This window comes from Desmodus rotundus, chromosome 7 (genome assembly GCF_022682495.2).
Source record: "Desmodus rotundus isolate HL8 chromosome 7, HLdesRot8A.1, whole genome shotgun sequence".
NCBI classification, from domain to species: domain Eukaryota; kingdom Metazoa; phylum Chordata; class Mammalia; order Chiroptera; family Phyllostomidae; genus Desmodus; species Desmodus rotundus.
This window is the reverse complement of record NC_071393.1, coordinates 15585092-15603891: the sequence shown is the minus strand read 5'-3', so window position 1 is coordinate 15603891 and position 18800 is coordinate 15585092. Positions and strand designations below refer to the sequence as shown.

Genomic DNA, 18800 nt, shown 5'->3' with positions numbered 1-18800 from the left:
TTTATATTAGGCTGTATGTTTGATAAGTCATTCATTTTGTTTTAGAGAATATTTTACCAGTAGTTTAATATATTTAGTATGAATAATTTAGACAGTATACTTTGAAAAAAGCTCCACCCTGCTGCTGATTAATGGGTTAAGCAAAATGATAGTTTAAGAATTGTTTTGAACTTAAGGTTTGGTTTTTGTTTTCAGTATGAGTTTTTCTGAGTTAATTTAAATTCAATCCTGTAATAGCAAAAAAAGGAAAAATAAGCCATTAAACTTATTTCTTATTAGCCTTGACTTAGTACCTCTGTCCGCCTTTTCCTAAGTAAAGCATGTTGATGAATTCTACTTTTCGACTTTCACTGAGAAGTTCCTTTTCTTCCTGTATTTGGTGGCAGTCACATGTGTTCTTCTGTTTAGGTGAGATAAATATTAGTAGTGGTTTAAAAGGGTGGTTCAGTCTTTTTCTGGGGATCTGTTGAATTGTATGGTTTTAAAGGGATTTTTAAGAAAATGGTGTTAAGAAGACAGTTTCTGGTGGTTTTGTTTGTTTCTGGTTTTTGGCTATTTAATAATTGAGGAGAACTGCTTGGAAAGAGTAGGTATTTGAACTCACCATTTTAAACAAAGCCCACATTGTAGTGTGTGGTGTGTAGTGTGTAGTGTGAAGGTTTTTTTGTTTTTTATTGACTTGTTTTAAAAAAATGAGTAGCCCTCTACCTATTTACCAGTATATAAATTTTGACTAGGCCGGTAGAAGAGTGGATTCTTTTTATTGCACATAGCCTCTACTGTTTGAATTTTGTCTTTCTTTTCTGAATGTACCTATTGGCTAGCTGGAGTGGACAACTTTTAATTGTGATGACAGCAGTTAAAAATTCAAATCTATTTCTTCTCTTCATTGTTAAGTTGTATGCTTAAAGAATGAATTTGTATTTTTATCAAGCTTTCTAGTCCTTGTCCATTTTGATGCCTATTACTATGCATACAACTGAGTGGAGGAAACCAAATCTTTGAAGAGTCTATTTATAGATGGAGAAAGGAACATTAAGTTCCTAATATATAATATTAATATACTAATAAGCAATATGCAGATTAGCTATTTTTTTTAGTGTAGTTTACTTCCAGAAATTTTCTAGAAGATGCTGTTGAACATCTCAAGTACATAGGCAAAATAAGAAAATTATTCTTATTTATACATGGACATGCTCTTGACTTTCTATGGTAAAGTGACCTTCAAATTAAGTTGTCTTTCTGGAAAAGAAACATATTGTGCAGCTGAGAGGGGAGAAGGATTGGTGTAACAAGGGAAGGATTTGGAGATTGTGCTATTTTTCCTCTAGGGCAGGGTCTAGAAGCAAAGCATATTAGAATAAGCAGTGTAAATTTGCAGGTTTCAAAATAACATTGGTACATTGAATTTTGCCTAATTTTTTAGTTGTCTTTTTAAAGAAAAATTGCATTTTTGGTCTTTGCTACGTATTTCATTGATTAGTTTTCTTTTTCTATTCAGTACATAGGAAATCAAAGTTTGTAATTTAAACCTTAGTAAAAATTTTTTGAGAACCCATTGTAAAACTGCCCATCTTCATAAGAATTGGTCATTTAGGTGTTTGTCCAAGGAAATGCAGTTAAAATTTTATTCTTCGACCAGTAGGAGGCAGAGACAGATTCTGCAATCTTACATTAAGAGATAATCATATGATACGTTAAAGAGGGGCAGAAGTCATTACAAGATCTCTCGGTATCTTTCTCCTCTCTCCTCTTTCTTCGTTTAACCTATCAGGTGCGAGGGGAAACCTTCTTTCCACTTCAGGGTGAAGTTACTTCTTTCCTCTTTACCAGAGTTAACTGAGAGCAAGTAGCAGGACATTAATAAGTGTACAGGAATTTGCTTTCTCTTAATGTCCTGAAGGTGGACCTTTGAACTAATCAAAGAAACAAAAGTCAGGAAACATTTTTCCTACTATTCTTTCTGATCTTTCCATAGCGATTATAAATACTGAACTGCCTGTGGCATTTAGATAAAATGGTCTTGCCTGACTTTTAATTCAGTTAATTTCTAGTGATTTGAGTGCTTGGGTTTTCTGTCATCTTAACAACCAAGACTTAAGTATTTCTTTTACTTTCTCTTGCATTATAAGGTTTGTGTGTGTGCGTGTGTGTGTTTTTAGGAGCTAAGGAACTTTCCTTCATCCAAGATGGTGAACTTAAATGCTGCCATATAAAATTAGATTTTAAATTCTTAATTTCAATAGTATAATGATGCCTACCTTGTGATTTTTTTTTAAAAACGGAGGACATGGAGGCTGAAAATAACATTGCAAATTACTCATAGAAATTCCTTATAGTTCTGTTAATGATTTATTATATTTGAGTTAGTAGTATGAGTGAATGTGTTCTCTACAGAAGTGATTATAAAGAGGAGGTCAGAACACAAACAGAAATTTTTACATTCTTAAAATTATTTAATATTTGTCCTTTTTAGCAGTTTGTATGTGATCTTTAGTTTTAATTGTTTTGTTCACCGCCAGAAATATCTTCACCAAGACCTCATGTATGATTTATACTTTCCCCCCTCTCACCCCTTGCATAAGGATTAAGTTTAAAAGGAAAAATTCTTGTAAAATAGGTGATTTTAAAAGATACAGATCAAATTTGCTGAAGTTACTTTGATCACAGTTAATCTTTTCTGAGAACATAGTTAGGTTTCCTTGCTTACTTGAGATGCAAAATGCAGTAAGGTGCACCTGAAGTTGCAACCAAATCTTAATATTTAAAAATGCTAGAGCAGCCCTGGCTGGTGTGGCTCAGTGGATTGAATACTGGACTGTGAAGCAAAGGGTCACTGGTTCAGTTCCCAGTCAGGGCACATGCCTGGGTTGCTGGCCACGTCCCCAGTAGTGGGTAGTGGGAGAGGCAACCACACATTGACGTTTCTCTCCCTCTCTTTCTCTCTCCCTTCCTCCCTCTCTAAAAATAAATAAAGAAAGAAAATATTTTTAAAAATGCTAGAGCACAATTACAGTACTTTGCCTTTGACCTCTCAGATTTTGGGGTATTTTAGCCACTTAAATGAAGACAAATAATCTTTAGTCTTGGTCACTCACCGACTATTTGAAATTCTCTTGCAGAACCTCCTTTGAGGGATGTATTCAGAACTTCTCCTACACTAAAACAAAACAAAACCTATCTCTGCACTCTGCACCCCCCCCAGCCCCAATGAACCACACTATATACCACTAATGTAGTCTGTAGTCATAAAATTACCAAGATCTTTGGTCATTATCTTTTGAAAGGGAGATTTTACTTGTTATAGTGGATATTATCATAGTGTTGCTGGTTCAAGAGACTTTTTAACCAGTAAAAGACTTTTTGATACAGAAATGTGATTATAACATGGAGTTCAGCTGATGATTTCTGAAAACATATTGGATCTTGTTTTTCAAGGAGAAGGTTGTGTTTATTGCTTAGGAAATGATAATATTTTAGCTGTTTATCTGTGTCCTGCAGCTGGCAGAGGAATGCTAGTACACTGATCATGAATTTGCATTTGGATACCTGAAAACTCAGACTTTACTTAGTGTTTCCAAAAGAGGTAGACCCTGGCTGGTGCGACTCAGTGGATTGAGTGTGGGCCTGAGAACCAAAGGGTCACCGGTTTGATTCCCAGTCAGGGCACATGCCTGGGTTGCGGGCCAGGTCCCCAGTGGGGGGCATGCGAAAGGCAACCACACATTGATGTTTCTCTCCCTCTCTTTCTCCTTCCCTTCCCCTCTCTCTAAAAATAAATAAGTAAAATCTTTTTTTAAAAAAGTAAATTTAAAAAACAAAAGGTAGAAAAGAGACGCAGATCTTTTTTTTTTAAATCTTGTTTGGGGATCTCACAGTCAGGACACTACCTCAATTTCATATTTACTGCTCCTTTTTAGCTTTTTCAAAGCATGGTTCTAATAAGGAGGGGGGAAAGTCACACTGAGCACATTCAGCCTGTGAAATATTCCAGTTGACACTGGAATTGCAGCTCCATAAGGGTAGGAACTTTGTTTTGTTCACTGCTGCATCTCCAGTGCCTAGAATAGTGCCCATCACCTGAAAATATTTTGTCAAGTAATTGAATCTCCACCACAATGAAGTCAGGATAGGTAAATGTGTCTGTGTTTTTGGAACTCTCCTTGTTTCTATTTTCATTTATAGTTCACTTTAACTGCAACTGTTTTAGAAAACCTGAGGTTTGGGCTCCTGCTCAGGGAGTAAGACAAAGCCACAGTAGTTTTATTCAGCTGATAAATGCTTGAGTTTTGGTTACTGCTGGTGATTAAGTCATCTTCCCACCATGGAATAATTTTACCCAACATACCATAGAATCTGAGTTTTGGAAAGTAGATCATCCATCAGATATATAAAAAGTTATTAGACATAAGTAAACAAACTCTAAAGCTGAAAACCTCTCCCAGAGTAGTGACAGTTGTGAAGCTACTTCTTAAAATTTAACACCTCTGAATTACTTTGTATTGCCTCCACACTCAAGTTTGCTGTGAATGTTTCTTAATATGTAGTGCATATGTAAGAAAAGCCATTTCTTTTACATTGAAAATTAAAAAAAATTCTTTAAAATTTTCAATGTTGCCTTCTGCATGTTTTGAAGTCTTAATTATCCTGCATTTGAAAGTGAGACAAGATGGTGCAAAAAATAGTCCATTGTTCTTTTGAAGTTAAAATGCACCTTAGTCAAAAAAAGTACTGCTTAACACACCTCCCCTGTCTCTACCCCTCCTCCCTCTGTCTCCCACACAATTTTATAGTTTGAATTCTTTTATTATAGAAGTGGTGCAAATTCATGTGCCTCTTTGCCTTTGCTGTTGCTGATGGTAGGTGGCATACAGGTGATCACATAAGCTGTTTCATATAGGTGTCCATTCCTTCTTGGCTTTCTCAGGTCCTCCATGCCCTTCCTCTGAGTCATTACTTCATTATCTTCCATAAAGGGATTTTGTGTTAGGTTTTCCTGTCTAATGCAACTTCACAGTGATATCCGATATTATCTACTTAATATTCAAGTATATTTATTTTTATTCTTTAGGGTTTTCCCTTATAATAGATAAAATCCTATCCATAGTATAATAGGTGACTGTAAAGGTTTTATCTCTTATGTCAGGTAACCTCAGATATTTTTTTACCCCCCGTTGGAGATGAAACTTAAGGATGACCATAATTAACCCCTGCCCCACCACACTGCCCTGGCTATTCTGTTCATTAATGCTTAATATGTTTAAGACACTTGTAATTAGACACTTTAGGTTGCTTAGATTTAACATAACCACTTTACATTCTACCTCTTCAATGTGAGTATTGAAGGTCACTCAAACATAATTGCTCTTAGTTTCTGAGGGTTACACGACTTGTATCATGGGATACCTGCTGGTACGGCGGGAAGGTAGCTTGGGGCACCAGGGATCTTGTTTCAGACTCGTGGCCTTTATCTAGTAGTACATAGTCCTAAGAGGCATGGGCAGCTTTAAATTTTTGTTGGAAATGTTTCACAATTGACATACTGTTTGCTACCAAGTAGGTGTTTGATTGTGGTTTGGGGTGACAGTTATTGAGAAGAGTCATTGCAGCAGACCTGCCTGAACATTTTTGTTGTGTTGAATCAGCTTGTTGTTTGGTTCACTTCTTGGAACTTTCAACCTGTGGAAACTTTACACAGACACTTCAGTTTTAATGGACTTCTCATATCTTTGACAGAATAAATTATCAAGCAATTTCTAAAACATATCAGATGATTTTTACAATAGATACAGTGATTTTCTTTAATTAAATCTAGCACCATCAATTCATTCTTGCTCCTAGACTTGACCTCTCTTTTGAATTTAATGCCATTTTCTCCCTTGTTACCCACTGGGCATACATCTACCTGGGAGGTGCCTTTAAAGTCAGAATGTCTTGGCTGGCACTGCTTCCTTGGAAGCTACCCTTTATTTCTTAATGATACTGTCTTTATTCCACTTGCCACAGGCCTTAAACATTTGCAGTTAAGTTCTGACAACTTGCTCTGCTCTTGGGGAGGGGCAGGGTCTATTCCTAATCAGTTACCAAATTCAAGCAATTAATGGTTTCACTTTGGTGTCCTCCTCTATATTTTATTGGGCCTTTTGCAGTTTATATCTGAACTACTAGTTCATCCTAAGTGACTTTCCCCACAAACCATTCTGCCTGCTGCTTCCTACTGTTTAACACCATCACTTGTATATTATTAGTTTCCTGCTCATTGGTTTCCCACCATTGAATGAAATCTAGACTCCTTAGCCTGGCATTCAAACTACATACTTGTATCCTGTCTTTCTACTCTTCCTGAACACTCTCTTGGTAGTCTGACCAATTTTCTGTTTCTCAAAAATGTTGTGCTTTCCTCCCACTGTGGTACTAATAGCTATGCTCTCTTGAATTACTCCTGTCACTTCTTTCTCTTTACTTCAAACCCACCCAAATTGTAAGATCCACTGGACATTCTCCATTTCCTGTGAAGCCTCTTTCTGAATTGTGAACTCATGCATATCATTGGATGGTTAAACTCACACTACTCCAACACTTCTTGGGTTATAATGAGCTTTGTCTCATCATGTTCTGAATGTACGGTAGTCTCCCTTTACCTGCAGTTTTGCTTTCCGTGGTTTCAATTACCCGTGGTCTGAATTACCTGAGGTCAACCGCAGCCTAAAAATATGAAATGGAAAATTCCAGAAATAAACAATAAGTTTTAAATTGCACACTGAATAGCATGATGAAATCTCAAGTCATCCTTCCCTTTCCTGCCTGGGTTGCAAACCATTCCTTTGTCCAGCGTATCCACACTGTACATGCTACCTGCCCTTTAGTCACTTAGTAGCCATCTTGGTTATCAGATCAACTGTTGAGGTATCACAGTTCTTATGTTCAGGTAACTCTTACTTTATTTAATAATGGATCCAAAGCACAAGAATAGTAATGCAAGCAATTTGGATATGCCAAAGAGACGCCATAGAGGGCTCCCTTTAAATGAAAAGGTATGTATATATTGGAAAAAACAGTGTATATAGTTCGGTACTGTGCATGGTTTTAGGTAATCCACTAGGGGTCTTAGAATGTATATCCTCAGATAAGGGAGACTACTGTAATACTTTTCTAAGTGGAATGTGCCTTCACATATACTATTTTATGTGTGTGTAAGGACAAAGAGGACCAACATCTGTACCTTTTTTTTCAGTTACAATTTACATTTAATATTATTCTGTATTAGTTTCAGATGTACCGCATAGTGGTTAGACAAGTCATGTACTTTACAGAATGTTCCCCCGATGAAGTACCCACCTGGTCCCACACAGAGTTACTACAATATTATTGGCTATATTCCCTATGCTGTAGTTTACATTTTTGTAGCTGTTCTGTAACTACCAATTTCTACTTCTTAATCCCTTTACGCTTTTTGCCCAGACCCCCAACCCCCCGCCCCTCTGTCAGTCATCTCTTCTCTGTATTTATCAGTCTGTCTCTATTTGTTTGCTCATTAATTTTGTTCTTTAGATTCCACCTACAAGTGAGATAATATGGTATTTGTCTTTCTCTGACTGACTTATTTCACTTAGCATAATACCCTCTAGGTCCATCCATGCTGTCATAAACCAACATCTGTTCTTTTTAACAAATGTTTATTCTTCTAAAGTAAAATTAGGATAATTTAATGTACTTACAGACATAATTTTAAAAATTCGATAATAACCTTAATATAATACAAAGGAAAAACAAAAGGAAAAAAACTTAAGTATTTCAGTATTCAAATACTCAGCAAAAATTATACTCTAGTAAGAAAAGTTCCTAGAAATCTACAAATCCCCAAATTTTCTGCTGTACTATGTTGTTCCTTCTTAAACAATTTAGTAAGACCAATCTTAATACTTAATGTGGTTTGTATCTGAAGTTACAGATTATGAATAGCTTTATTTCCTTTCCATTACAGTGTGTGGTTAATACAGCATGAGTTAAAAAATTTAAATTAACAATTACTAGGACCCAAAAATACTGCTTGTAAAATGGTTAGGACACTTTTATTATTGCATGGTTAGGTCTCCCTTTTATGGTTCTTACTAAGTTAAAAAAAAATCCTAGAGATTAGGGGAATAACGTGCTGTGCTGACAGACTCCTTCATTTTGGGATTTGGATATTTTGTTCAGTCTTATTCACATATGTGACTTTATGTTACGTAATCAATCAACCCCAAAGGATGAGTTGTCTGCAAATACTGAAGGACATCTTTACAAAAATGAATCAGGGGATTGGGTCTTTTTTTTTTTTAAGATCTTATTTATTTTTAGAGAGAGGGGAAGGGAGGGAGAAAGAAAGGGAAAGAAACATGAATGTGTGGTTTCCTCTCATGCGCCCCCTACTGGGTACCTGGCCCGCAACCCAGGCTTGTGTCCTAGACTGGCAATCAGAACCAAAGGCGACCCTTTGGTTCGCAGGCCAGCACCCAGCCACTAAGCCACGCCAGCCAGAGCAGGTGATTAAAGTCTTTTACTTCTGTAAAGGTCAGACTGTTGCCTAGTTGTGACAAGAATTCTTTGTATTTAGGCTGTACGCTCACCCTCATTCCACCACCCCCAACCAGTCCTTTACTTATACATAAAAGAACCCTCTGTAGAAGCCAATTTGGTGTTAAACTACCAAGTCTGAGCCTAGGTCTCTTGTAATCATAGTTTGTTTTTGTTTTTGTTTTTAAATCTTCACCCGAGGACATGCTTACTGATGTGAGAGAGAGACATCAATCTATTGCCTCTCTTACGTGCCCTGACCTGGACTGAACCAGCAACCTAGGCATGTGCTGCCCTGACCAGGACTTGAACTCAGGACAACTCAGTGTATGGATTGACACTCCAACCAACTGAGCCACACTGGCCAGGGCCCTTGTAATCATAGCTTATTAAAGTACTTGTACTGTAGTGACTGAGGTTTAGAGAGAAGCCATCAGAATGATACTTAATTGATTGAGGGAAACCTTTAAGTAGGAGTATCTGTAGGTTCCTGGAAGGTTCTGTTTGTGCAAGTTCTGCAGTTTCTAAAAGGCATGCTGAGGTCTGATTTGGCCCATATTGTGCAATTAAACATTCTAAAATCTGCAGTTCACTAAATAGTTCACATTGTAACAATTTAAGAAATAATATATTATCCTGACATTCTAACTTGTAGAGAAAAGTCTTGTGGGCAGATCTAAGTGGTTTAACTTGATTCTTAGGACATTTTTCATTGTATAAAACTACTGGTTTTTCTTTTGCAGATTTCCGTGTGAAACCTTCTAGTAGAAAAAGTTCCTTGGACAAACTTCATTTGGTAAGTTTGTTCCCCCCACCCCTCCACTACTCTCACTGTGCTGTTTTGAGGCAGCTAAAGCAAATTTACAGATACATTTTGGGGATCTGTTTGTCCGTGTACACAATTATTTAGATGAGCCTTATATTTTCACTTTAATGTTAAATCTTTAAACATGTTTTTTTACTAGGACTCAGGCAAGATTGCCTTTTTCATATATAATTGTGCCATAATACAATATATTGTGCTTGGAAACTCATATTTAAGTGGAGATTAAATGAGCTGTAGCCCTAATCTTTTGTTTAAAATAGACAGTCCTTAACAATGTGGACTTCTTTTAAATTGAAACTTGATTCTTGTTTTGAATTTTCTTAAATTGTTATATATCTATATGAAAACCAAGGCCTCATTACTAAACTTAGTGGTACTAATCAGTTCTAAAAATTTGTTAGTTCTCTCCTCAGTGTGGATATTAATTCCAGAATACATTTCATATCCTTATCTTTTATTCCATCTGTACTGCATTCTAAATCAAGCCACCTTTCTCCTTCTGTAATTGTCTCCTGATTCTCTCTTTATTCTTTTTGTTCTTTAATCCAGTTAGTACACAGTAGCCAGAATGATCTTAAAATCAAATCATGTTACTCTGATGTTTAAAACCTGTCAGTAGCTCCCCGTTACACTTGGAAGGTAGTTTGTACTCCTTACTATTTAAGTTGGACCACCTTTAAGTTGGACCACTGTTCTGACTCAGTACATTTGAGCTACACTGGTTTCCTTCTTTTAATCCTTCAAAAATGCCAGTCTTTCCTGTCTCAGAAACACATGCTGTTTGTTTCATGAACCAGAAACTGCCTTGCCTTGCCTTGCCGAGAGACCTTTTCTGACCACTGATATAAAGTAGGACTCCCATGACCCTGCCCACCCCCCATCTCTGTCTCTGTGTGTTGTTTGTTTCCTTCATCACATTTAGCACAATTTGTAACTACTATTTTTTTGTTTCTATCTTGTATACTGAATATAAGCTCTTTAGTACAGAATCTAGCACAGTGTTGTATTGTCTGACATACACTAGATTCTCCCGTAGTTACGGATGGACGGACGGACTGACTGACTGACTGAAGTGCAGCACACCATTTTAGTCTTTATTTGGTGCAGAAATGGAAGGTTCCCTCCTGTGCTTCTGACACCCCCTCCCACAGCAGTGTAGTCTGTTCCCACCCAGTAGTCAGAGCCATTCTTTAAAGTAAGTCGCCTGTGCCACTGTGCTCACAACTATGCAAAGCTCCACATGTTCAGCGCCCTACTGCTTCTTTATTGTCCTCTGTTCCCTCACGCCAGTCTGAAAGAGTCTACTTTGAATATTGAATCCCAGACTCCCTAAAATACCCTGTATTCATGGAAGTTTAGCAAACCAGAAATGCTGGCTTTGCACGAAAATATTTTTTAAGGCAACTTCTTAAAGCACTAAAGATGATAGTGCTCTTACTAGCATGTCTTTAAGTTTCTAGTTGGGTATTCCTTCCCAACCCCTTTCGTTGTTTTTAAAAACCTCATAAAGGTATTAACACGGTTTATGTGAATTTTCTGATGAGTTTAGAATATTGGGGAAATAACACAATTTTTTTGTATTTTGCCTACTAAGCCAGTTTGGTTCTCCCAGATAGGGGGATCCATTTTGAATTTACAGATAAAATGTTCCATAGTATTACAAGAATATTGCTTTGTGTTGCATGTTGGTTTTAATTACTGCTGTATTATTTTCATCCATGGTCTATAACATTTTTCATATTACTAGCAACATTAGGAATGTGGACCCTTGCTACTTTTTAGCCCTAATAGGTTAGGCCCAGGAGGATTTTCATAAAGGCATATGGAGTCTGCATTTGACTAGTTTGCATTTGAAGATTGGCTGGGTAATATTCAACTTTTTCTTGGCTGACTCTGGTCAGGTCTTTGGGTCTATGTATATGCAGTTCCTTTAATTAGGGTATGACCACACAGGGGGAAATTGCCAATTTTGTCCCTTTCCTCCCTCCCCCCACTCTTTTTAAAGATCCAGGCATAAAGGAAAGAAAAGCTTTGCCAGACACTGAAGAAGAGACGGGGATTTATCCTCCTAATCTGGGCCTCCTGTCATGGTAAGTAAATAAAAAGCAAATAACAAAATTGGAATTGAACTCTTATCTCGACAACTAAGTGAACATTAATATACCCATACTTACCCATTTTTGTTGTTTTAATAAATCATTTCACTTTTCCTTTCCCAGAACTCTCTTCTTGTCTCCTTTCTTTCATTGTTTACTTAAAAGTATAAGTATAGAGTATTCTAATATATTAAAGCCATTTCATTTCTATTAACTTTAATTCTGTGAGTTAGATGTTATCTCTCTTCAGTCAGGTAGTAGATGGAGTCAAGCCTAAAACCCATGATTCTTGGACTGTAGGTTTCTTTTTTTTTTCCCCCTAGGAAGCAAGATGAAAACTGTGTGTGTGTGTGTGTGTGTGTGTGTGTGTATAGGAGAATTATGATATGTCATAGGTAAATGAATTTACCTATCTGGATAGGAGCGATTGTGTACCATCCTCATTCTGTGTAAGGCAATGTTTTTATTCCAGAGAAGGTGAAGCATCTCTGCATATCTCTGCCTACATCTTTGACTACAAAGAACATTTAATGGACATTTCAGTGACTGTGGGCCATTTAAGACCCAGGCCCAGTCCAGGCAGAGAAGATGGAGCAATGAGTCACACACGTTTCTGTCAATACTAAGAATATGTAGATAGTGCTTTAAGGCTTAAAAAAGAATGGTCCCCTGTAATATTGTCCTGCTTCTACCTTGTGATGTTTCCTAAATGCAAACTGTTTAATGCTGGTGCACAAGGAAGGAATTGAAAAGGCCATGTTAATTTCAAGCTCCATTAGGGACAAGGGTGGAAAATGCTTTTCAAAATTAAAAACAAACTGAAACAGAAAAACGAGTTGTGCAGAAATGTCATATTAAAAGGAAGAGAAAGGTAACTGCTCTCATCTCAAGCTGGGCCAGTTTTTTCTTAGTTTATGGGAATAACAACTATGTATCTTAGATCCAAACACTGATGAACTTTTAATGTTATTTCTCTAGACTGTATTTTATTTTATTGGTTTTCCCACAGAGTTTTTAATGAATTGAAAAGCATTTTCCTAATATTTATGTGGTATGTATGCCAGTGCTAATGAATAGCAAATGATGAGCTTATTAAAGCAGCTCTGTTCTGTACTGAGGGGTTTTCCTTCATTGTATTCCACATAGCTAGCACAAAGTGGCTTCACCCTGGTGCTGCTGGGTGGGGTCTTTGGTGCCCTGCAGACAGTCTTTATGGTGGGCTCTGGAGATGCTTCTTTGTGAGGTAGTTGGGGAGCAGTATGGCCATGTGTCTTTAAAAAAATTTTTTTCATAAAGCAGCAGGATAACACATTTTTATAAATACTCATTTACAATTCTACTACCAAAACCTATGGCATTGTTCATTTCTAACTAGTCCAGTGCCCATATGTATATCTTATATAATTGGAATTAAAACATACTAAGTTTTGCCCTTGCTGGTGTGACTCGGTGGATTGAGCACCGGCCTGCAAACCAAATGGTTGCTGGTTTGATTCCCAGTGAGGGCACATGCCTGGATTGTGAGATAGGTTCCCCAGTGCAGGGCACTGGGTCATGCAAGAGGCAGCCACGCATTGATGTTTCTGTCCCTCTCTTTCTCCATCCCTTCCCCTCTCTCTAAAAATAAATAAATAAAATCTTAAAGAAAATAGTTGATTAAAAATGCAAACTGTTATCTAGGCCTTTATGTAGTTGCATGCAACATTTGGAAAAAAATACTTAAGTTTATATTTCGCTCATTACTAAGTGAATTTAAAATTTTCCCATGTTGATTCATTGGTTCCTAATGTCCATTTTAGTCCATGTAACATTTTATAAGTTGAACCATTGATTTAATTAATATTAATATAGTCTGTTGTTTTAGCTTTTAGGTTATATGTCCTTAGTACTGATTTTTTGTATAGAGATTAAAGAAGCACTGAGTTGTCTTTTTCTTTCCCTTTTTAAAAAAATGGATAACTCTAATTTGAGTAATATTCTCTCTCTTATACTCCTAGAGGTTCTTATATGAGAAGTCAAAAAGCCTGTCTTTTTTGGAAGGTTAAGCATTAGGAAGATATGTTTTCATGTCTTGTTATGAAAAGTCTCAAGCTTTACTAAGAGAGACTAGTCATTTATGCATCAGTCAACTGCAGTAATCCATGGCCACACTTGTTTCTCCTTATTCCTTCACCCTCACCTCTTTGGAGTATTTTGAAACAAATCTCAAGCATTATATCAAGGTAAATTGTTTTTTTGATGTTCTTCAATACCAGTCTTAAGATTAGTGACTGGAATTGACAATGAAACTGATAAATACTTTCACTTTTACATTTTGCTAAGTGTTCATACACACATTTCATTTCACTCTTAGGAGTAGGTACAGTTTTGTTTTGTTTTTTTGTCCTGGAATCCTACATTTGAGTTAATAAATAGGCATTTTGACTCATCAGCAGTCTCTGCTCCCCAGGTTTTTAAAACATTTATCTCTAGTGTTGACTTCCCCTCTGAAGTGTAGGTTTACTTCTCTTACCTGCATAGTTCAGCCAGTAGCAGAAACTACCCTGAAACCATGGTCACTGATCTCTTTTTAAGATTTTGTAGGTAACTCTTCTGACCTTACGGAGCTGGTGGAGACAGACAATGCCAGATTCCACAATGCCTGGTGTTCCTCAGCCAGTACCAGGAGATCGACCATATGGAATACATTCTAGTACTAATAGAGTACTACTTACTGTATTTTTCAGACTATAAGACGCACCCCCCCCCCATTTGGGAGGAAAATGGGGGTGTGTCTTATAGTCCGAATGTAGGGTACCTGGCTCGCTGGGGGCGGTGGAGGGAGGGGCAATGGCGGTGGAGTGGGGTTTTTGTCTTGCACTCCCCCCTCCATTTTACTCTAAAACCTAGGTGCGTCTTATGGTCCGGTGCGTCTTATAGTGCAAAAAAAGAGTGTGTGTGTGTGTGTGTGTGTGTGTGTGTGTGTGTGTGTGAGGGGGAGAGAGAGAGAGAGAGAGAGAGAGAGGGAGAGAGAGGGTGTGGGGGAGGGGGGAGGGAGGGAGACTTCTTGGCCTTTTGGTTAAGATTAAGTGTTAAAATACTGCTTATAGTTCAGAGAAATTTGTTTCCAAGACTCTTACCATGCCAATACTTGCTAGTTTGTTTCTTCCTTCCCTTTGTCTCCTTCCAACTCCTTATTTATCTCAAGTTTTGCCTCCTTTTTTACTTACGAAATTCAGAAACTAAAAAAAGAAATTAGGTAGTTAATTCAACTTATGTTAGCCAAGTAATGTTGTTTGAATCACCATTCTTCCAGAAAGTCAACAGGTAGTTTGTCCTACTGTTAATTAATTCCTCGGAGATTAAATGCATTTTTGCATTGCTGGCCTAATTTTCAGTTCTCTTAGGCTGAAAATCATTTATTCCATTTTCAGTTTTCAGTAGCTGTTTTGATTATATACATTGGCCTGGGTTAGCACTCAAGTGAATGTACCAGCAAGGATGAAATGGTATTTTAGCTGCTAGTTTTTGTTTTTTTTTTTAACCTGTTACATGATTTCAATTCTGTAATATTTAAAGGTCAGTAAAATAGGTCAAGGAGTCACTTAAAGAAATACTGGGTACCTCTGTAAAGTGATAATGAAGAGAATAAAAGTTTAGGATATGAATTTATCTGAATTAAAAAGTTAATGTGATGCTGAGGGAGGCATGTTTACAATGTACTTTTATGTCATAATTTTTAAAAAGCTTTTCCTCATATGTTCTAGCAATTTTTACTTACCTCCTATTGGTTTATGAGAAAAATCTTCCCTAAATTTAAGATTCCTCAGATCTTTTCTCTTTGGTTCTAAGTGTAAAATACTCAGTGTTCTTTTAAGTCAAGAGCTATCTCTTAACAATGGAAATAGAATTACTATTCAGTGAAATGATACTGTATGGTGTCATGTGGGTGTTAGACCTAAGGTGATCATTTTGTAAGTTACATAAATGGCTAATCACTATGTTGTACACCTGAAACTAATATAATATTGTATGTCAACTGTAATTGAAAAGTTAAAAACTTTTTTTACGGTACTTGAAAAAAGTGGCTACTAGTTCAGCTTGTAGCTGAAAGAGTTGCACAAGTGCTTGGCCTTGAAACAACCATAATACTTTAGTGTGCAGCATAAGTATTCCACATGTATTTGCAATATAAAAAAGACTTTACTTAAGGGTCAAGATTTAATAAAATTTATCATTTTCCTCCTGCTTTATCAAGGACATTCTAAGTGAAATTGGTGTCACTGTCTTGATTGTGCTAAGGAGCCAGCAGTTTTGCCCATCAATTCTTTTTGCACTGTTTGCACTATTAGACAAATGTCACAGTGAAAAAAGACAGATAATGTCTTAGTATTATTGTGAAGGTGGGTTTGACCTCATAGAGCCCCTGAAACGGTCTCAGAATCTGTGGACCTCACTTTGAGAACCACAGCAGTATAGAGTATTATGGATTTAAGATTAAGATTGCTTTTCAATAAAACCTTAAGTGTTATTTATAGGTAGGATTTTCCCCTCTCTTTGAGGAGGTAGAATTGTTGGAATTGTGTTAAGTAGCATATGCAGAAATGTCTGTCCACTAGTGATTTTAATTCTTAGTGCTGTCAGTTGAGAATCATATGGCTTTTGATCTTTACAAAGTTTGCTGTGTAAACAGATTGCATCATAATTTACACTTGGACTTTTCCATTATCTTGCTTTTTCTCCTGTTGTCTTAAACCATACAAACTTATAATGTAAAGACTACTTTTTTAATACAGGTTATAATTAGTACAATTCAGGTGCCATGTAGATTAGAATTTATTGCTTTTTTTTTAATTGCCTTAATAGAAATAAATCTATTCCTGAATATATGACATACTAAACTAGGGATAGTGGTTTGCACGTTTTCAGTTTGAGAAATTCAGTTCTTAAGCTTTACATGTTTAAAAAAACTTTGTGTTATGGAAATCACACATGCAACCGAAGTAGACACAATGGTAGGTATAGGGAACCTTCACTTACCCAGTTTCATCAAACATCCCTCATGGACAATCCCATTTCACTTAGGCCCTACTCACTTTCTCCTTACCTTCCCCCCTCTACTTATTTTGAAGCAAATTCCAGATAACCACATCATTTCATTCTTACGTAATTCAGAATGTAACTTTCAAAAATAAGAATTGAAGGTTACAAATTAAAGAACAAAACCACTGTATTTTCGTTTCTCTTACAAGTAATGACCTAACAGCTTATTAGTGCTTAATATAAATGTTCTTAACCTCCTTTTTTTTTAATCAGCATGTTCTCTAACTAGAAGCACCTAATATAAATTGGATGAATATATTGGGGATGATTTTTTTTTCTTTAGTTTTCTGCCTATTAACTTTGGTCACTGGACTCTCATTGTGATTACACTATTAAAATGGGGCAGGAAAACCAAATACAGTTTGAAATTATTTAAAGGTTTTGGGGTTTTTTCAGGATGAAGAGACTCGACACAGCCTTGAGTGCATCCAGGCCAATCAGATCTTTCCCAGGAAGCAGCTGATCCGAGAGGATGAGAATCTTCAGGTAATTACTGGTCACTTTGGATTCTAAAATAAGTATTTAGCGTCATAGTATTAATGTAGCAGAGCTAATGGTTTGAAGTAATGTACTATATAATATATCTTTTTTCCTAAACCATGCACATAGTAGAAACGCAGGCTGGAAAACATACCTCCTTTTAGAAAGACTTCCTAAAAATTCGCTGTTTGAGACGATCATCTCTGTCATTCCTTCAGTAGTCTAGAATTCGAATAATGAGGTATATTTAAATTATGTGGATACAAACCCAGTCTCCTGAAGTTCCATACCCACTTACATATTGTGATTTAAGTTTGAGTGACAAAGGATTTATTATCCATTCATCTGATCTGTGTTTGAAGACTTTGATTTACTGTTTCAGAACTTTTAAGGGTTTCTGCTTCTATTTTAAAGGTTCCTTTCCTTGAACTTCATGGAGAAAGCACAGAGTATGTGGGCCGTGCTGAAGATGCTGTCATTGCCCTTTCAAATTACAGACTTCACATCAAGTTCAAGGAGTCTCTTGTTAATGTAAGTGATTACCAACTAAAGTAGATAGAAAAGGGAAGTCAAAAAATCTGCTAATGTTCTCAAAGAGAGGAGTGTTATACAGGGTTGGGTGTGAAAGTTATGTGTGCTCTGCTTTTCTCCCAGTTTAGCACCTAGGAGACACAAAGTTATCAAACAGCTGTAATCCTTGATTTAAAATGTACACGTAGTTGTGAGCTGAGGTGTCCATTGTTCAGTAACACTGAATTGATGTGTGCTAGGTAATGCTGTGTCGTTAAGCTTTATAAGGGTGCAAAGGCTGTATAGACTTTGGTTTTTCAATCTTTAATGGTTACTACTGCCTCAATTGAGATAATTATTTGGACCTTAATGTCAAATGATGAAATGTTTTGAATATTTTGAGCTCAGTGCAGACTGTCATAGGATGAAGTTAGTCTAATGGCTCCTTATTGGTATAAGTATAGAAGCTAAGTACAAGGTTTATTTGTTTAATGGACTATATATTACTGAAGAAAAGGAAGCCTCTCAATTCCTAAGAGTGCATTTACCCTTTTTAGTTATGAGAGTACTCTTAATGAACTGGTCCTTCCAGTGCACTGGTATTAATAGTTTTCAGTTAACGTGCGTTTCACCACAAAGGCACAGAAGTTCATGTACTTCCATCAAACGAGTGCCTTCTTCCTTCTTTCCTTGCTAGCATTGTGCCTTTCTGTACTGTGGTTCTAGCACAGAGAGGTGTATTGAGACATCTTATAAAAGCTCAGGACTATAATTTCATTCAGGTTGTGTGTTTTGAGGTTCATTTGGGATTCTTTGAAATCTGTCACTTAAGTTCATTTTATTCGTTGGTCCAAAAGTTACTCAAATCCTTCATCACTCTTTTTCAGTCAATAGACTCAAATGGATGCCATTTTCTTTACAGTCAGCTTTTATTATTTATATAATATTTATTCTTTGTAGTTAAGCATTTATATACAGGAGCCATTGTGGCCTGAATTCCTTCTGGCTTCTAGATTTGGGATATGATCATAGCTGTTACATAAGTTTTCTATTCATCATCTAATAATACACATCAGGTTCATCAAGGAAAGAGGTATGCTGTGCTTTCATACCATATAGCACTATGTTAAGAAGGGTCCATTTGGAATTGGGTGGTCGTCATAGGAGGGGACAGGATAAACTCCAATAAAATCCCAGCAACCAGAACCCCCCCACCAGCTACTGTGAGAGTAATGACAGTAATACAGTAG

At 36.6% G+C, this 18800-nt stretch overlaps 1 protein-coding gene across 7 annotated transcripts in view; it reads left to right on the top strand.

The window, feature by feature from the left end:
• Nucleotides 1–18800, top strand: part of MTMR3 (myotubularin related protein 3) — a 115964-nt gene that overhangs the window by 49282 nt on the left and 47882 nt on the right. For all 7 annotated transcript variants that reach the window (XM_045200947.2, XM_045200944.2, XM_024566574.3 and 4 more), the window contains exons 2-5: nucleotides 9300–9352; nucleotides 11388–11472; nucleotides 16957–17046; nucleotides 17455–17571. In XM_045200947.2, coding sequence (XP_045056882.2) covers nucleotides 11470–11472; nucleotides 16957–17046; nucleotides 17455–17571 — 210 coding nt within the window. In that variant the 5' untranslated portion in view covers nucleotides 9300–9352; nucleotides 11388–11469. The remainder of the gene's footprint in view (nucleotides 1–9299; nucleotides 9353–11387; nucleotides 11473–16956; nucleotides 17047–17454; nucleotides 17572–18800) is intronic.